The sequence below is a fragment of the Zea mays genome, chromosome 2 (genome assembly GCF_902167145.1).
Source record: "Zea mays cultivar B73 chromosome 2, Zm-B73-REFERENCE-NAM-5.0, whole genome shotgun sequence".
Classification (NCBI taxonomy): Eukaryota; Viridiplantae; Streptophyta; class Magnoliopsida; order Poales; family Poaceae; genus Zea; species Zea mays.
Genome location: NC_050097.1, coordinates 166647007 through 166664303, shown reverse-complemented (window position 1 = coordinate 166664303; position 17297 = coordinate 166647007). Strand labels below are relative to the sequence as shown.

At 43.1% G+C, this 17297-nt stretch overlaps 1 protein-coding gene and 1 long non-coding RNA gene across 3 annotated transcripts; one reads left to right on the top strand and one right to left on the bottom strand.

Annotated features, from left to right (window-relative positions):
• Positions 1–217: 217 nt before the first annotated feature.
• On the top strand, positions 218–5290 carry LOC100279796 (putative ARM repeat-containing protein containing family protein). Of its 2 annotated transcripts, XM_008669601.4 has the most exons (3): positions 218–664; positions 773–2107; positions 4918–5290. In XM_008669601.4, exons 1-2 carry the CDS (start codon positions 353–355, stop codon positions 2087–2089), a joined length of 1629 nt encoding a protein of 542 aa, XP_008667823.1. In that variant the 5' UTR covers positions 218–352; the 3' UTR covers positions 2090–2107; positions 4918–5290.
• A 4279-nt stretch (positions 5291–9569) lies between these two features.
• Positions 9570–12076, bottom strand: LOC103647237 (uncharacterized). The gene is made up of 2 exons (XR_562724.1): positions 11822–12076; positions 9570–9749 (listed from the first exon to the last, which is right to left on the bottom strand). It is a non-coding gene; the product is annotated as an uncharacterized lncRNA (long non-coding RNA).
• Positions 12077–17297: the final 5221 nt, after the last annotated feature.

Below are 17297 nucleotides of genomic sequence, written 5' to 3'. Positions count from 1 at the left end.
GAAACACTGTGAAAGATGAAAAAAATAGAGGGTGAAATCTAACTGAAGTGACATAAAAGTGTGGAATATAGAGAGAGAGAAAATATCTGCATATAGCCAATGCTATAGTTGTTCTAGAAGCCATGGAGGCCTGCCCCGTTGCGGGCCCCATAAAGCTGAGCAGTTATGTCACTGCCGTACAAAGCCATCGTCCGGCATGCCAGCTCTCGCCCCGCTTTACAGCTTTCCTTCCTGCGGAAGTAAATCGTGTCCGTCCGTTGCTGCAGACCCACCCCGCGCTCCATGTGATGTGTAGTGTTTTCTCCCTCTGCTTTCCCCACTCGTCCGCTCCTGCTTCCCGCCGCCATCGCCCATGACGCCGGCGGCACCGGCATCCGCCGCGGACGCGCTTGCGCAGATCCTGCAGGACCTCCTGCCTTCGGTTCTGCTGGCCGCGGCGTCGGTCAGGGCGCTCCACTCGCGGTGGCGCGCGCTCCAGGCCTCCCTCCTCGCGTTGCAGTCCTCGCTCGTCTCCGCGCCCGCCTCCGCCCCGTCCCACCCGCTCTTCGCCGACCTGGTGGCCGCGCTTCTCCCAGCCCTCCGTTCCCTCCACGCGCTCTCTGTCCGGTGCCAGGACCCTGGGCTCCCCGGGGGGCGGCTGCGGCTACAGAGCGACCTTGACATGGTGGCCTCCTCGCTCTCGCTCCTCCTGCACGACCTCTCGCTGCTCCTTCGCTCGGGGCTGCTCTCCGTCGACTCCGAGCTGTCCATTCCCACTGACATCGTACTGCAGGTGCCTGCGTCGGCGGCTCCGCACGCAGACAAGTCCCTCTTCGTCCGTGACGCCTTTGCCCGCCTCCAGATCGGGTCGCTGGACCTGAAGCTAAAGGCGCTAGTGTCGCTGCTCGACCTGCTGGGTGACGACCCTACTGCGGAGGCCGCGCAGATCGTCGCCACCGAAGGGGACGTTGCGGCGCTGCTCCGTTTGCTTGACGCGTCGTCCCACTCGGCGCTGCGGGACCGTGCGGTCACGGCCGTGGCCCACCTTGCGACCGCCTGCGCTGCGTCCCGGAGGGTGGTCTTCGACGAAGGCGGACTCGGCCCACTTCTGCGCGTGCTCGACTCAGGCTCACCGCCCGCCACGCGTGAGCGGTCTGCTGCGGCCATTGTGGCCATCACTGGTGATGCCGGCAGCGCGTGGGCTCTATCGGCTTATGGTGGATTGCCCATCTTGATTAATGCTTGCCGTCCTGGGTCTGGATCCCCCGCATTGCAGGCATTTGCCGTGGCGGCAATTAAGAATGTTTCTTCAGTCGATGATGTGCGCTCCACTCTGGTGGAGGAGAGTGGTTTGCCTGTTCTTGTTGACCTGCTTGCCAGTGGCACTGCTGAGACGCAGAAGAGTGCTGCTCTCTGCCTCTGGGCACTTGCTTCGATGGGAGACCATAAGACACAGAACCAGATTGTGCAAGCAGGTGCATTGTCGCCACTCCTACAAGCACTGCATATCGCCTCTGATCAGGACCTCCATGATTCTGTACTGCGTGCTATACACGCACTTACATCAGCCCCTGCTGCCACCAGAATCCTTTGTTCATCGCCACTGTTCTTTGCACGACTTACAGACCTCATATGCAGCTCTGGTAGCTTCCTGTTGCAACAAATGGCTGCTGATATGATTGCTGATCTTGCACCTACTGTGAGCGATGACACAAAGAGGTGCATGGCACCATGCATTGGTACACTGATTAAGCTGATGGAGGTGGCTAAGCCAGCAACAATACAGGAGTCAGCTGGTCGTGCACTGCTTGCTCTGTTTACCTTGAAGTCTAATAGGAAGGGTTTTGTCAGGGATGAGAAGAGTTTAACAATATTTGTGCGGATGCTTGATCCCCGGTTTCAGGAGACTGATAAGAAGTATCCACTCTCGATCTTTCTAGTTCTTGCCATGGGTGGCGGGAACGGGACACGACGACGACTTGTTGATGCTGGTTCTTGTCAGCATCTACAGAAGCTGGCTGATGCTGATGTGCCTGGTGCAAAGAAGGCTTTGCAGAGGATATCTAACAATCGTCTTAAAAGTTTGTTTTCCATAGGATGGCAAAACTAGTCCATATGCTGCACTGGGGTAATGATTGATCTTGTCTTGACCTCTCTTTTTTTTTTCTAATGTGTTGTCTTGGCCTAATAATTTAGAAGATGAATGTTTCTAGGGAAATTTGGATCCATACCATTAAAAGATCACCACTTTGGATCCATACCATTACTATCTCACTTACATGTGGGTCCACATGAGTCAATGACATGTGGGGTCCATGGTATATATCTAAAGTTTGGATCTTTTAATGGTATAGATCCAATTGTTCCATGTTTCTACCATCGTTGCTTGCAATTAGAAACATTGGCGTTTACAAGATAGAGTTGCCCTGTTATAATCAGTGCATTTTCCAAATGCCTCATGATTTTTGAAGCTGGTTGTGGTGGTGCATCACAGAAAGATTGGTCCAATTCTTGCAATGTGGGCCTTTTAGCTATTTTTCATTCTTTACTGTTGACAGATTGCAAATGCAAATGATTAAATGATATGATTATCGTGCTAGTGTGTGGTACTTACCAATGCCCTATAATTGCTGAATTGTAACTGTATTGACATGGTCCTTCCATCAGGATATTGAATGACACTACAGTAGACTATAGTAGTGCTTGTAGAATTTGATAATGCAGCCTTTTAGCATGCTTAAAGTATCATCAGTAGAGAGGTTAGAGGGAAGAAAGATTTTTTTTAAGAGAGAAGATGAGGGAAATTGAGCATACCTTATAATGGAGGTGTTTGGAAGGTGAAGACGAAAGTCCATAGATGAGGGAAATTAGTTTATTGGTTCAAAGAGGGACAGAAAAAGAGTGGAAATTTGAAAAGAGGCAAACATAATAAAGGTATGCTTGGTTTATGAATATTTTTTCCACATTAGTTATTACTCTTCATCCAAGAGTCTAAATCGTTTAAGCCTCACGCAGCGAGAGCAAGGATTGACGGCTGATTGCCGATTTCCTTTAAATCCTCGCTATCTACTTAATGCCCCCTCATCAGTTCAGTTTCCTAGGTAACCACGTGCCAACACAGCTGAAAACTTCAGTATGACGCCTGACATGCAGAGGCTTAGATCCCTGCTGGATGCAGAGGCTTAGGCTGGCCACAGTGATGAACTGCACGGCATACGCTACAAGGATCCAGTTGTGTATGAAGTAAAAAATCGCTCCAGCCACACACCTTACATGCTACTCTAAATTTAGAGTGTGCAAGAGAAACCCCATCTACAGAGTTTACTCTCTCCTACTCTATTGTGCAGCGATGTTGGTGGGAAAGAGGTGGGTAGTGGGGCCCCCGGTGGGTGATATATATTGATAAAAAATGTGGTAGTTTGTATAGGGTTGAGATATAGAGTAGTTATGGATGCGGAAGTTTGGCTACTGTATTTCAAAATGTTGATTAATAGACCAAAATATTCCATTATTCTTTTAAGAGTAGGACTTTAGAGTAGAATGAGTGTGGATAGCCTTAGATAGATGAAAATAAATGGCTCTCGTGGAGCGACTACTGTAAGAGGCTGACGGGACAACGCTAGAAACTGGGCCTCATGAAGCGTTACATTCATTCGGCTTGAAGTATGAGGAGCCTTCAGCGCTAGAAACCAAGCAAATTAGGTTAGAGAAATCTAAGATCTTGTAGACTTTTGGAAAACTAATTTTTGCTAAGATGTTTTAGATTCAAAGGAGTATCACAGTAACTGTAGTATTGTAATATATGAGCTTTGACCTTTGAGCATCATGTAGCGTAATGGTTAAGGCTTCCGAGTAGCACCTCTAGGTCTCAGGTTTGATCCCTCTCCGTGGCGAATTTCGGGTTTGATTAAAAAAAAAATCCCCTCGCTGTGCCTCGCCCGCTCCTGGGTTACATCCTGCGCGCCACCCTTCGGCTAGGCCGTTACAGAGTGGGCGGCTAGGGTTCTGAGATTTTTTCGGCCGGGACTATGTTTCGGTCTCCTCTTAATATAATATCGGAGGACGGTCTTTTTCTCCCCGACCGAGTTTTTATATTTGTTGCAAATGTTTCATCAACATTTGCAATCATCATATGGAAACTTTTGAAACATGGAAAATATAGGAAATCCTTTGATTACTAGTGGAAACACAAGACACATATATGACTTGTGCTCTACTTTTTTTTGTTCCAGCTGTATGTAAAAAATTATTGCCCATATAGCTTCATCTGGGTTTTCAGGACCAACATTCATATTTCATAACTGTTGAGGTCTAACTATTTTTTATGAACAAATTTCGTATATGGTACATTATGTTCATACAGGTCTGTGGCCTATTATGTTCAAATTTCGTATTTGTTGCCTTATTGGGCCAATTCTGCAGCTTAATTTAACTGTAAGATGGCACATTGCATTAGGGCCAGCAGGCGCACTGATCTGAAGTCATATTATTGACGAGAAACTACATATTTGTTAGTATAGTCGTGTTTTGAAATGGAATATTTGTTGATAAAATCATGTGTTTTGTACTGGTTTAATTGCTTCATCTGTAGAAATTTGCTCATGGTTCTGCATTGTCACTTTCTTAAGCTTTCCTCATCTGCGTGTATACTCCATGAAACAATTGAAATGAATCTTACTAGAAATAGACATGCCACTCTTTTATGCCTTCAAAAGTTGTTAAGTTCAGCTGGAAGTAGATGAGGTGCTTGTCCATGTCCATTGCTGTAGTACCTGCATTTGCAATGTTATGAGGATTCATTGTCTATCATAGTATACGACATCACATTTTGCTAGTATTCTTGCTACCATTTGTGATACCGGCTGTACTATTTTTCTTCCTTCCCATATTTTTGTTACCCATTTGCATATAATAATTCCTTTGGCTCCTCAATTGCAGTTGAAGAGCAGCCCAAGACTGCAGATGTGGAGAGCCTCTACCAAATGACAGAAGAACGCTCAAGTATTTGTTTGAGTAGGAGTTATGATAGTACAAGAACATCAAGCGAGAGAGTTCTCAGTTTCTCTGCGGCTAAAGGTGGCCAGTAGATGGTATTATTAAGTACAAGTAGTATGTTAACAAGCTGGAAGCTTGGACGTGGCATTTTAGGAAGCGTCTAAAAGCTTCTTTGGTTTGCTCCTTTCCGTTTTCCCTTGTATTTTAGCTTTTTTTTTCTTTCTTTCTTCTGTTTTATAATTGTGGCTCTCACCATCTACTTTGTGAAAATTTGTTTGTGTTGATTTGGAATGAAGCAAGGAATTGATCTGTGTCACGTCCCAGTAGGCAGTCTGTGCTGCTTTAGCTCCCACTGCCAGTGGGCTTTGTACGCTCCATAGGCACATTTCGTTGATCATACTGTGGACAGAGATAAGTCCCTGCTACTCTTCTGTTGATCATACTTCAGTGTGGTGCTGGAGCTGTTGCTGATGTTAGTATTCCTGCAAATACTTATCTATACAGATAAAGGGCACTTTTAGTTTGTGGGATTTTTTCCCCTGTTGTTTATGTTTTTTCTGTGAAAGTGAAAACTGATTGCTGTAAAATTACTATAGAATTCCTGTGTTCCAACGGAGCTCTAACTAGATAGCTTCAACGTTGTATTGTTTTAAATATATGTGCTTCAATGTAAAGGAGACACAAGAGACGTGTGTGGGTTTCTTGTGACGACGCGTATCTTGGTTCGGGCTCGTGTCTTACGTCCAGCAGAGATTTTGTGTTCTAACGCTGCTTCTAATGGCACCCCTGCCTCACCTCATATGTCCGGGAGTCTCCATGGCATGAGTGGTGAATACGACATGTCTCTTGGCTTTGTGATGTGAAGTTGTTGAACGTGCGATGGATGATGGCATTGGAGGAGGTCAAATGATGAGTCCGTGCACGATGAATCGAAAGCGATGCAGGGTGGATGTAGAGGCTTGGACCTAGGGACTGAGCCGAAGGATGGACTGTGGATGGCTAGACATTGACAAGCAAGTGTACATGGCAGGATGGTTGTTAAGACGGTGTTGACTGAAGTCAAGACTATGATTAGACCTTTTCAAGTAGGGATAGCAATTTAACCCATAAATTTGGATATCCGATCCGACGGAGCCGTGTATGGGTACATTTTTTTGACCTATGGGGTAGATCCATATCCGACCAGAAGTCGGGTGGGTACAGATTTGGATATTACTTCTCACCTACGGATTATCCGTTTGATAACCGAAATCGACTCATAGTTTATGTTTTGTCCTAGCCCATATCACACAGTAAAGAGCAAACCCTAACTGCATAAACCCCACACATAACGCTCCCAATTCCCCACCATTGGCCACCCCTTCTAGCCTTGTTGGCTTTCTACATTGTGCCCCGTGCCCCCATCCATGTCCTACAGGCTGTAGCACAGCTGGCGTGGCCGAGGGCTGCCCCTTCCAAGCTCTAGTGCCCGTGGTTGCACCCCGCACCGCGTAGGCCGCCCCTTACTATGCTTGTGGCTGTCCCTTCTTGCCTACACCTCAATCCTACACCAGTCGCCCACCCAGTTGCTCCTGGTTCTTCAGTTCATGTTGTCGTCGCCCCTCCACGCATCCAGTCTGGTGCCACAATGAGCCTCCCCCGTCACTTCCCCATTGGTTCCCGGCTCCCCACCCTTTCCAGTCCGGCGTCACTTCCATGTTGTCATGTTGAGAATATTGCTTGTTAAAAGACATGTGTATTTGTATAATTCTTTTATTAAGTTTTTAATTGTGTATGATGACAAATTGGGAAGGAATTTGGTTAATTATGTTATTGAATTGTTGAAAATTATTGTGTCCATCATATCCGACGAATATCTAAAATCCGTCCGAAACCCGACGGACACATGCATGGATATAAATTTCCGTCCAGTAGAGATTTTGTGTTCTAAGTGTTCAGGTGGAGGTTATGAGAGTCGTAGGAGAGATGTATGAATACAGGTCAGAGCTGATTGTGTCATCCTCTTCGCTGGTTCTAATGGAACCCTGCCTCACCTTATATGTCTGGGAGTCTCCATGGCATGAGTGAGTGGTGTATACCATAGCCTCTTGGCTTTGTGATGTGAAGTTGTTGAACGTGCGATGGTTGATGGCATTGTAGAAAGTCAAGTGAGGAGTCCATGCACGTTGAATCGAAAGCGATGAAAGGGTGGATGTAGAGGCTTGGGCCTAGGGACTGAGCCGAAGGATGGTTTGTGGATGGCTAGCACTCGGACACATCGACAAGCAAGTGTACATGGCAGGATGGTGGTGAAGACGTTGTTGACCGAAGTCAAGACTGTGATTGGACCATTTCAAGGTGGGTGTGCGAGAACTTGGTGATCGAGCTATCGAGGATAGTGGGACACACATCAATAATGTCGAGGAGGCAGATCGACTACACAACTCTAAATGGGTTTAGCGCTTTGAGCCTCAAAGCCAAATATGCCAGTTCTATTAGATTTGGGCCTCAAAACACGATGGAGGATCTTGGGGCAACATGTGGTGTAGTTGGAGAGCTCATAGCCATTCAATACTCAAATCCAGTTTGGACCATTTAGCCCTATTGTTAAGTGGTTCAAGGCAAATGCTTAGGGGTGATCTTGGAATTTTTGTAGCCCCATAAATAAGGATTATGGCTACCAAAGACAACCATCTCTCCTACATAAGTCATTTCCCTAAGCTAGCCAAATGTTTCTTATTTAGAGATTAGAAGGCATCCGATCAATATGATGGTGTAAGGGTTTGATCTATTTGGATAAAGTCGAAATCTTGTTTTGTAGGTAAAGTGTACAAACATCTGGAGAGTGTTATAACCTGATATTAGTCGTGCTCACAATTACGAGTAGACTTGGGGGTGGGTTCTCACAGGTTAGAGATTCTCATAATATGGATTGGGCTTTGACATGTTTTCATGTACCTTTACTTTAATTATGTTTATGGAAACTTCGGTAAATTATGATTTTATCTTAATAATAATGATTGTTGGCATCCCTAGGTATGGGTACCCTAGGTGATACATGCAAACTAGGCCTACATGAGGCGAACATGCTATAGGCCCCACCCTTAAGGTGGTTTAAGATGACAATATCACAAGATTTCACTGGCAAGTCATTAGAATACATGGCTGGAACATTGCCACTTAGACCTTTGAAAGGGCATCCTCCCGCAATGGCTCTTGCTAGTCCGTTGGTGGGCTCTAGCTGTGCCACGTGGCCTAGCCAGCCCCTGCCTCCTATGGGGTCTGACAACGCCATATGACCCTAGAGTCCTGTTGGGGGCCCTAGACCCACCCAGGAGGCTTCTGTACCTCCAAGATGGACCCACTCAAGCTCATGCTCCACCGGCTACTGTGCAAGTGTAAGATCAAGGTGAAAGAGAAATGTGCCATAGGGCCAGTTCTATCTATTTTGGTGATTAAGTGACCAACACACCACATTGGATAATGTGCCCTATGGCCATTTCTATTTGTTTTGATGATTAAATGCTCAACACATTACTATGGACTAACATCTCTTCGTGTGAGCATGAGCACAGGTAGTCGTAAAGCAAATTGAGAAAAACCGCTTTTGGGCTTGAAAGTTGGCATACTACAAATATATATGGTTCCAAGTGAAAAAGGTATGCTTCTAGTACTTAGTTAATTGCTTTAGGTACTAATCATACTTGTCTAAGTGATAGGGACCATATGAAGTCAAGCCAAAAGGAGCAAAAGAAAGTTGGCACAAAAAAGAGGAACTCAGGCTGGTCTGTGTAGCGCCGGACGGTCCGATGCCACCCACCAGACGGTCCGGTGACTGTCCGGCCGAACGGGCAGCTCTCGGGAAAGGCCAGGCTTCCTTTGATATATTTCACCAGATGGTCCGCACGGAGCGGCAGATAGTCCGGTATGTGAAGATGGCCAATGGCTACCTGACACGTCAGTCGCAGCCAACGGTCTAGAGGCGCACCGGACAGTCCGGTGCCCACCTGAAGAAGAAAGTAGCCAATCAGAATCTTATGACCATTGTACTGTGTTGTGTCCGGTGTGCACCGGACAGTCCGGTGCACCCGCGGACAGAAGGCATCCAGGGCCTTCCAAATGGAGCTCCAACGGCTCCTAGGTCCCTTGGGGCTATTAAAGCACCCCTAGGTGCCATGGAGCAGTATCCAAGCACCTTTTGAGTACACTACAACTCCAAATCTCTACGACCACACTGTTGAATTGTTAGATAGATTTGAGCGCGTTCTTGAGCTATAACTCTATTGTTTTGTTTCGTGCACTATCTCTTTTGCTTGTGTGCATGTTGTTGTTGCGTTGTGCTACTTACCCTAGGTTTTTATTATAATCACTTGTGTAAGGCGTGAAAGACTCCAATTTGTGGAGATTCCTCACAACGGGATATTGATATAAGGAAGACTACTGTGGCACTCAAATTTGATCTTTGATCACATGAGAGGGGTTGAGTGCCACCCTTGACCAAAGGAGGTCACCACAATATGGAGTAGGCATGTCACACTCGGATTTAAGGGCAAATCCGAGCGCAAACCAAATGTGTGCTAGGATCAAGTCTCACACATATGATAACTTATGGTACAGAAACGAATGTCACATCTTTACTATATAATAGGAGTTCTGTACAAAATAGCTAAATAATTATATCATACGAAGACAACAATCCCCGCAACCATAGTTGACTGAGAGACAATGACCTAGACCTCTCACGAACTCATCACGATATCCTTCATGCTCCTCGTCTTGTGGTACCTGTCCTTGACCTGGGGGATGTGAGTACAACAAGGGTGAGCTCACATACGTTCATCGCTCAACAAGTTGTGGGGAATAATGTGCATGAGCTCACTTACGGTGGGGGCTCATTTGAGGTGTAAGGCTTACCAAAGAAGATGGTTAAAGCTGAGCATTGCTTTTAAAGTTGGTCAAAGTTTTATTAGTAGTTACTAAGTATAAGTAGATACTAACCCAAATAAATAAGAGATCAATTAATAATAAAAACCATATGCAATGCAAATGAAAATTAAGTTTAATTCCATAAGTTAATCATGTGAGCGTCTGAGCCGCTCATGACCGTGAGCACAGCTGATATACCAGTTTTACACTCTGTAGAGGTTGCACATCTTTATCCACAAATCGTGTTACCTATTTGTCAAGTGATCACAACTTCCCATTCATCTCTCCCAAGGAGACGAGGCGGGGTAGCACTACGAGGCCTTTACAAAGTTCCACTAGCTTCAGAAAACCCGCTACGATTTCTGAGGAGAGCGATATAGGAATCCCTCATCTAAAAAGCCATCACAGCATGATCGACCCAAGAACCTCCCTATACTGACAACTCCCCTACCGCCCTTACCCCTTTAGGGTAAGGTAGTCCTGCACTAGCTTTCTTAATTAGTCAGCCAAGGGCGTCCCATACAACCCTTGTGGTAGCATTGTTTTCCCAGGTGGTCGCTCTATGTTCCAATTAACATAATGATCTTATCATATACAATAAATAATCCATTAACAACAAAAAGCATGATCATGAATAATGTGAATCTTAACACCCAATACCACATAGAGCAATAGCAGATACTACCCAAACGTTCAATGGTAAGCAAGGTGTAGAGTAGACCAAACTAGGGTGACCTATTGGGTCTCATCAAAATTAACCTAAGCAGATCATAATGATTAACAGGAACATTATTGGGTAAAGAAGAGTGATCAAGGGCACAACTTGCATGTGACTTGAGATTTCAGGTACTTCACCAAGTTGGTCTTTGGGTTTCTCGTGGCCTCGCTGCTATGCGTAGCAATACATACAATCAAGCAAATAATGGGTATGGTAACAATACACCAAAACATATGAACATACAACGTCAGAATATTCTATGTGTTGTTACGAGGTTGTAAGTTCGAGAACGACTAAAATCGGAGTTATGGTTGTAAAGATATGATTTTCTAAAGCCCTTAGGTGATTAAATGATAACATCTTCTATGTTATAAATCATGTGAGAAATAAATAATTATTCAAGTATAGGTTATAACTTGATTAGATATCATATTTTAGTTAGATTATAATTATAGATATGTTAACTTTGATTAGCAAGCTTAATCCACCAAACATAGATTAAACAATATCTAATTATAACAATATGTGCTATGATAAAAACTAATGTTGTTATTGTGTAGACAATGTTATTACGAAGCCATCACAATTGGAACGGAGTAAATCGGAGTTAAAACGAATCATTTATGGAATTTCTAATCTTCTAGTTTATTTTTATAATAAAAATTCATTTTATATATTTATTTTGATAATTCCAGTGAGTATTGGACAACATGTACAATTTAATAGGAGATTAGGGGCCTAATTGAAAGAAAAAAGACCAATATGTAATACAAACTGAACTAAGGTGGATGACAGGTTGATTTTGCATAAGCCGAGGGGCTCTTTTGCAAAACAGGCTCAACCGAAGGGGGTATCGGATGACCAGAGCCGTTGGATCCTGCACCGAGGGACTGAATTAGACTTTACCCAACACGAACCAGTACGTAACGTAGGCTATCCGATCCAAAATCGATGGCCTCCATTCCCCCTACGCCCTGATCTATCCCGAGCCGCCCATTGGTCGATCAATAGTTTTCATCACGCCCGGTCGAAACGTTATCTTCGCTTTAATCCCCTCCACTTGATAAGGATCCAACGAACCACATGTTTTCTTCTCCCATAACGTCATACGCGGCGGCGTGGCCCGCCGGTGATGTCGCTGTGCCACCCAGAGCCCCCTAATCGCCAATCCCATAAGGCTAAGCTAAGCACAGGGCAAGGCAAACAACTTGGAGGGATTGTTACTGGAAATAATGGCGTGGAGATCCTTGGCCATAGATCATAGTAATTTGCCACTGCACCGCCCTCGCCTCCGCTTGGTTGGCCACCGGTCGGACTCCATGCGCTCCTGTGATGCTCCTAGGCTCGATCTAGTGCTACAAACTCCGTCGAGGTCAAGGAAACATGACGGTGGCCCACTACTCCCTATGTCTTCACCGCTTCTCTGTGCTTCGCTTGGCTTGGCATGAACCGACCATGACAGTGGCAGCACGAGGTGGATGGGGAAGGGCCCCAGATACTCGACTCGTTTATATACGGACGAGGAGCATGACTAAGGCGGTGGGTTTGGCTACCGCACAGATTCTGTGGTGTTCGATACGCAGATGGTGGTGATGGACCTGACATACAGGACCCACCCGGCAGGGTAACCCCTTGAGCTCGTGTTTGCGTGAAGGGACCCGAACGGTGGACCCTAGGTGGCTACGATAGGGCACTCGGCGTGCACCTGGGCCCGTGGGGCGAGGGAATCCGAGTGGGCCGAGCGACATCATGTGATGTGGGCCGGCCAAGCAGGGATTCGGCCCAAAATGCAGTTTTCTTTTTTTCTATTTTGCTTTCTATTCAAATCAAATTTTAAATAGAGTTTGAATTTTGAGTTTGGAATGCACAATCGAGAAAAGATCCACATGTAAATGAAAACTTTATTTATTTATTTATTTATTTATTTTATATTAATCATTTATTCATTAATGTTCTAGAGTGAACAATTATAAAAGGAATAGCTTAACAAATTAAATTTCCCTTATGTTTCTTTTCCTTAATTTTCAATGTCAAGCCTTGAGATTCAACTCCAACTTTAAAATAGAACATTACCATTTATTCTGGGAGAGATATATTAAAGGTAATAAAATCCTAATTATAAGACATCTCATTTTAAATCCTTTTCGAGAATTCTCTAATGCACCAAAGTATGATTTTGGGTGTTACAAGGCATTGGCTGAACCATGGTAAAAGTCGTTATGTCTCTTGTCCATTTACTTACTGCGATTATTGCCTTCTTGAGTTCTCTACTCACTTGCAATATTGCTCTAAGTTTAATACTCATCTAAAAGGAGCAATCAAGTGAAGAGTTCTCTTTACTTCTCTCTTATCACCCCAACTTGGTTTTAGTTTTCACTAACACATATTATAAACCAAGTTTGTGTTGTTTAGAGCTAAATTTACAGGATCACCTATTCACCCCCTCTAGGTGCTCTCACATGGAGGACCTTCTCTTTGGATGGTTCCACCCATCACATCAATAGGATAATTAGGGTGCAACTCGAAAACATCTTTTGTATCCAAAGACACTGCCACCAACTAATGATTATGCCTCTAAATCTGCTATTGGATCATTGTCAACATCATCGGTTGTCCTCTATCGCTTGATGGCGCCCAACTTCTTCAAAGATTTTCCAAGTCCACTATGTCATACAAAAACATATCCAGTGAACAACAATAGTTGAGTATGCATAAGTGTAGAAAAAGTTCTGAACTGACTACTGGCTGACGGTCCATGCTTATTGAGTGGATGGTCTGCATTGCCACATCTGGACTGTCCGCGCTACCCTAGCCCACAGTCCGTGCATCTACAGAGGCAACTTTTGGATCCCCCGGTCACTCAATTCATACATCATCTAGTTTCACGATGAATTCCTAAATTTGAGCCAAAATGAACTAGGACTCCCTCAGTATGAGTACTAATAGATCCCCCAACAAATTTGAAGAATCCACAACTTAAAATTGAATCCCATTCAAAACCCTATTTCATCTAATGAGAGAAAACTATTGAAATTTTGATCCATGAATACCGTGATGATGACATCCTTTGAAAAGTTTCTTCTCCTCTGGACGATCTTCAAACGGTCTGCAAGTAACTCCAAGAGCACACCTCTCTTGCAAATGACATGGGGGTTGTTTTTGTTGAAAGTGAGAGAGTCCAAATAAACTAAGAGACCACTGGTGACTGCCTTTGTCATTTTATACTCTGTTTGTCACAGACGGTCCACGTGGGATGCCTGGACTGTCTGCTTCCTGGTGATTCAGGTGTCTGCTGACTGTGCCCAAATTTTGCTGGGCTTGACGGTCCTCGGTTGGGGACCGGACGGTCTAGGACCTAACAACCATATTCTGTTTCTCTCCCCATTTTCCGACTTCGAAATTCCAACAGGGATCATTGCTCATTTATGGACATTTTGGTTGCAACAATTGTTAGAATGCATGCAAGCACATATATTTTACATAAGTGTACAAGCTTTTCATACAAAAGCATTTGAACCATATGAGAATGAAAAATAAGCAATAAAATGACCAAATGGCATGCACTAGGCCCCAAATTCGTGTTATGCTACATATGCTCTCATGTTCAAGCCACATTGGAGAAATCTATCACATTCATTTCACTCATGAGTTTGCAAAACCTTGATTCATCCAAAGGCATTGTAAATATGTCCACCAATTGATCATCCATGCCTATTGAACATATAGAGATATCCCCTTTGCCAACATGATCCCTCAAGAAGTGATGTCTTATGTCAATATGCTTCATTCTTGAGTGCTGAACTAGATTTGTTGCTAATTTCATGACACTTTGATTATCACACATGAGAGGCACATTTTTGAAAGAAATCCCATAGTCCAATAGAGTTTGCATCATCCACAACAATTGAGCACAACAATTCCCAATCGATATATATTCCACCTCGGCGGTAAAGAGAACGACTAAATTTTGCTTCTTTGTTGACCAAGGGACAAGACACCTCCTAAGAAATTGACAACTACATGAGGTGCTCTTACTATCCGCTTTGCATCCCACATAGTCGGAATTCGAATAACCAATTAATTCAAATTGAGAACCTTTGGGATACCAAAGACCAATATTGGGAGTATACTTCAAATATCTTAGAATCCGTTTAGCAACTTTCAAATGAGATTATCTAGTAGAGGCTCAAATCGAGCACACATGCAAACACTAAACATGACATCAGCTTAGATACAATAATACAAAGTAAACAACCAATAATAGAGCAAAAAAAAATATTTTGATCAACAATTGTACCTCCCTCATCCAAGTTAAGATGGCCATTTGTAGCCATGGCCCATGGGAGTCTTAATTGATTTTGCATCTTCTAATCCAAATTTCTTTAACATGTCCTTAAAATACTTAGGTTGGCTAACAAATATCCCATCTTTCAGTTGAAGGCGAAGAAAGAAACTCAGTTCTCCTATCATTGACATTTCAAATTCCTTTGACATCATTTTATAAAATTCCTTGCAAAATAACTCATTAGTATATCCAAATATGATATGATCCACATAAATTTGACAAACAAATAAATCTTTACCAATTCTTTTAGTGAACAAGGTAGTGTCAACCTTCCCAATTTTGAAGTCTTTGGAAAGCAAGAAATCTCTAAGCCTCTGATACAAGCGTGTGGAGCTTGCTTTAGCCCATAAAGAGCCTTAGAAAGCTTGTACACGTGGTTAGGCCTTTTGGGGTCCTCAGAACTAGGTGGTTGTCCAGCATACACTAATTCACTAATCTTACCATTTAGAAATGCACCCTTCACATCCATTTGGTAGAGTTTGATATTTTGGGCACAAGCATAAGCAAAGAAGAATCCAGATTGCCTCTAATCTTTCCATCAGGGCAAATGTCTCACCTAAATCCGATCCTTCAAATTGAGTATACCCTTGTGTCACTAATCTTGCTTTGTTTCTTACTACCAAGCCATCTTCATTGTGCTTGTTGCGAAACACCCATTTAGTGCCATTCACTTTATAATTCTTGGGTCTTTCAACAAGTTCCCAAACTTTATTCCGGGTGAAGTTATTCAACTCCTCATGCATTGCATTCACCCAATCAATATCAAGTAGTGCTTCATCTACATGGTTAGGCTCAACACAAGATACAAAAGAGAAATGTTCACAAAATGAAGCAATATGATAGCAAGTTTGAACACTCTTACTTATGTCACCCACAATTTGATCAACCAGGTGATCCTTTGTAATAGAATTGTGAACTCTTAACACAATATACAGGTTACTAGTTGAAGCTTGAGGAGGAACTGAAGTGCTTGAAGATGCATGATAATGTGAGTCCTCAAGTTTATTTCTTTGTTGACTTCGGTGATTCTCCTCATTTATAGTTGAAGAGGATGGGATAACCACTATGTTATCATCATCTTCTTCCTTGGGCTTCACTTCACCAATAGCCATAGTTTTGATTGCAGTTCTCAAGTGAACTCCACTAACATCATTATATTTTTCACTTTTCTCTTGAGGCCCATTTGTTTCATCAAACCCAAATTATATGATTGTTCAATAATACTAATGAGTTTTGTTGAACACTCTATAAGGTTTGCTATTTGATGAATAACTAAGATGGAATCCCTCATCACATTTCTTCTCAAATTTTGAGAGGCGACTTCCTGTCTTCAATATATAACATTTACAACCAAAAACCTAAAATATGATATGTTGGGCTTTCTACCAATGAGCAATTCATAAGGGGTGTTCCTCAAGAGTTTATGGCAATACAACCTATTTGATGAATGACAAGAGATATTTATTACTTCGGCCCAAAATGAATCTGACACATTATATTCCGCAAGCATGGACCTAGCCATATCAATTAGAGTTATATTCTTCCTCTCAGCAATGCCATTTATTCTTGTGTATACATGGGAAAAAACTCATGTATAATACCCTTGTCATCACAACAGTAATCGATTCTTGCATTTTTTAAATTAGGACCCATGATCATTCCTAACTTTCTTGATGTCAAACTCAAATTGATTTTGTGCCAATATTTCTAATGACTTAAATGTCTCAAAAACCTTAGATTTATCGCGAAGAAAGTAAACTCATGCATATCTAGAATAGTCATCCAGAATAACAAGGCAATAAGAATTTTCACCAATACTCATAAAATATCTTGGTCCAAAGAGATCTATATGAAGCAATTCCAATGGTCTATGAGTTGACATTTGGCTTTTGTTGGGATGTGTATTTGCAACTTGCTTTCTAGCTTGACAAGAGCTACATAATTTATCTTTCTCAAATTTCACATCTTTCAGGCCACGGACTAGATCATGTTTAGTCAATCTATTAAGTTGTTTCATTCCAACATTGTAACACCTGGTGTTATGAGAACTAAAACTTTGACATGTCATCATATGCACTGGCATCGTCTTGCTTATTACACCTAGAATGCATTCACTAGGCTAAAACTTCAAGAAAAACATGTGATGTGATGGTTGACTGAGTATAAGACTTGGTAAGAGTATTCCATAAGCTAAGTGGGGGTGAATCACCTCATGGGCTAGTAACATGTTGGCCTTGTGACTCAAGTACAAAAATAATCATGCTAAGATGGGTAGTGATGATTTAGGGATGTGGATTAGAAGAGGTGAAACACTTGAAGTAATTTGGTGCACCCCAAAACCCTAAATAAGTGCCC

Excerpts from the sequence above, each read along its gene's own strand:
- LOC100279796 (XM_008669601.4), top strand. The coding sequence starts at position 353 with ATGACGCCGGCGGCACCGGCATCCGCCGCGGACGCGCTTGCGCAGATC. Across the intron at positions 665-772 it reads TACAGAGCGACCTTGACATG|GTGCCTGCGTCGGCGGCTCC; the intron begins GTGGCCTCCTCG and ends ATCGTACTGCAG.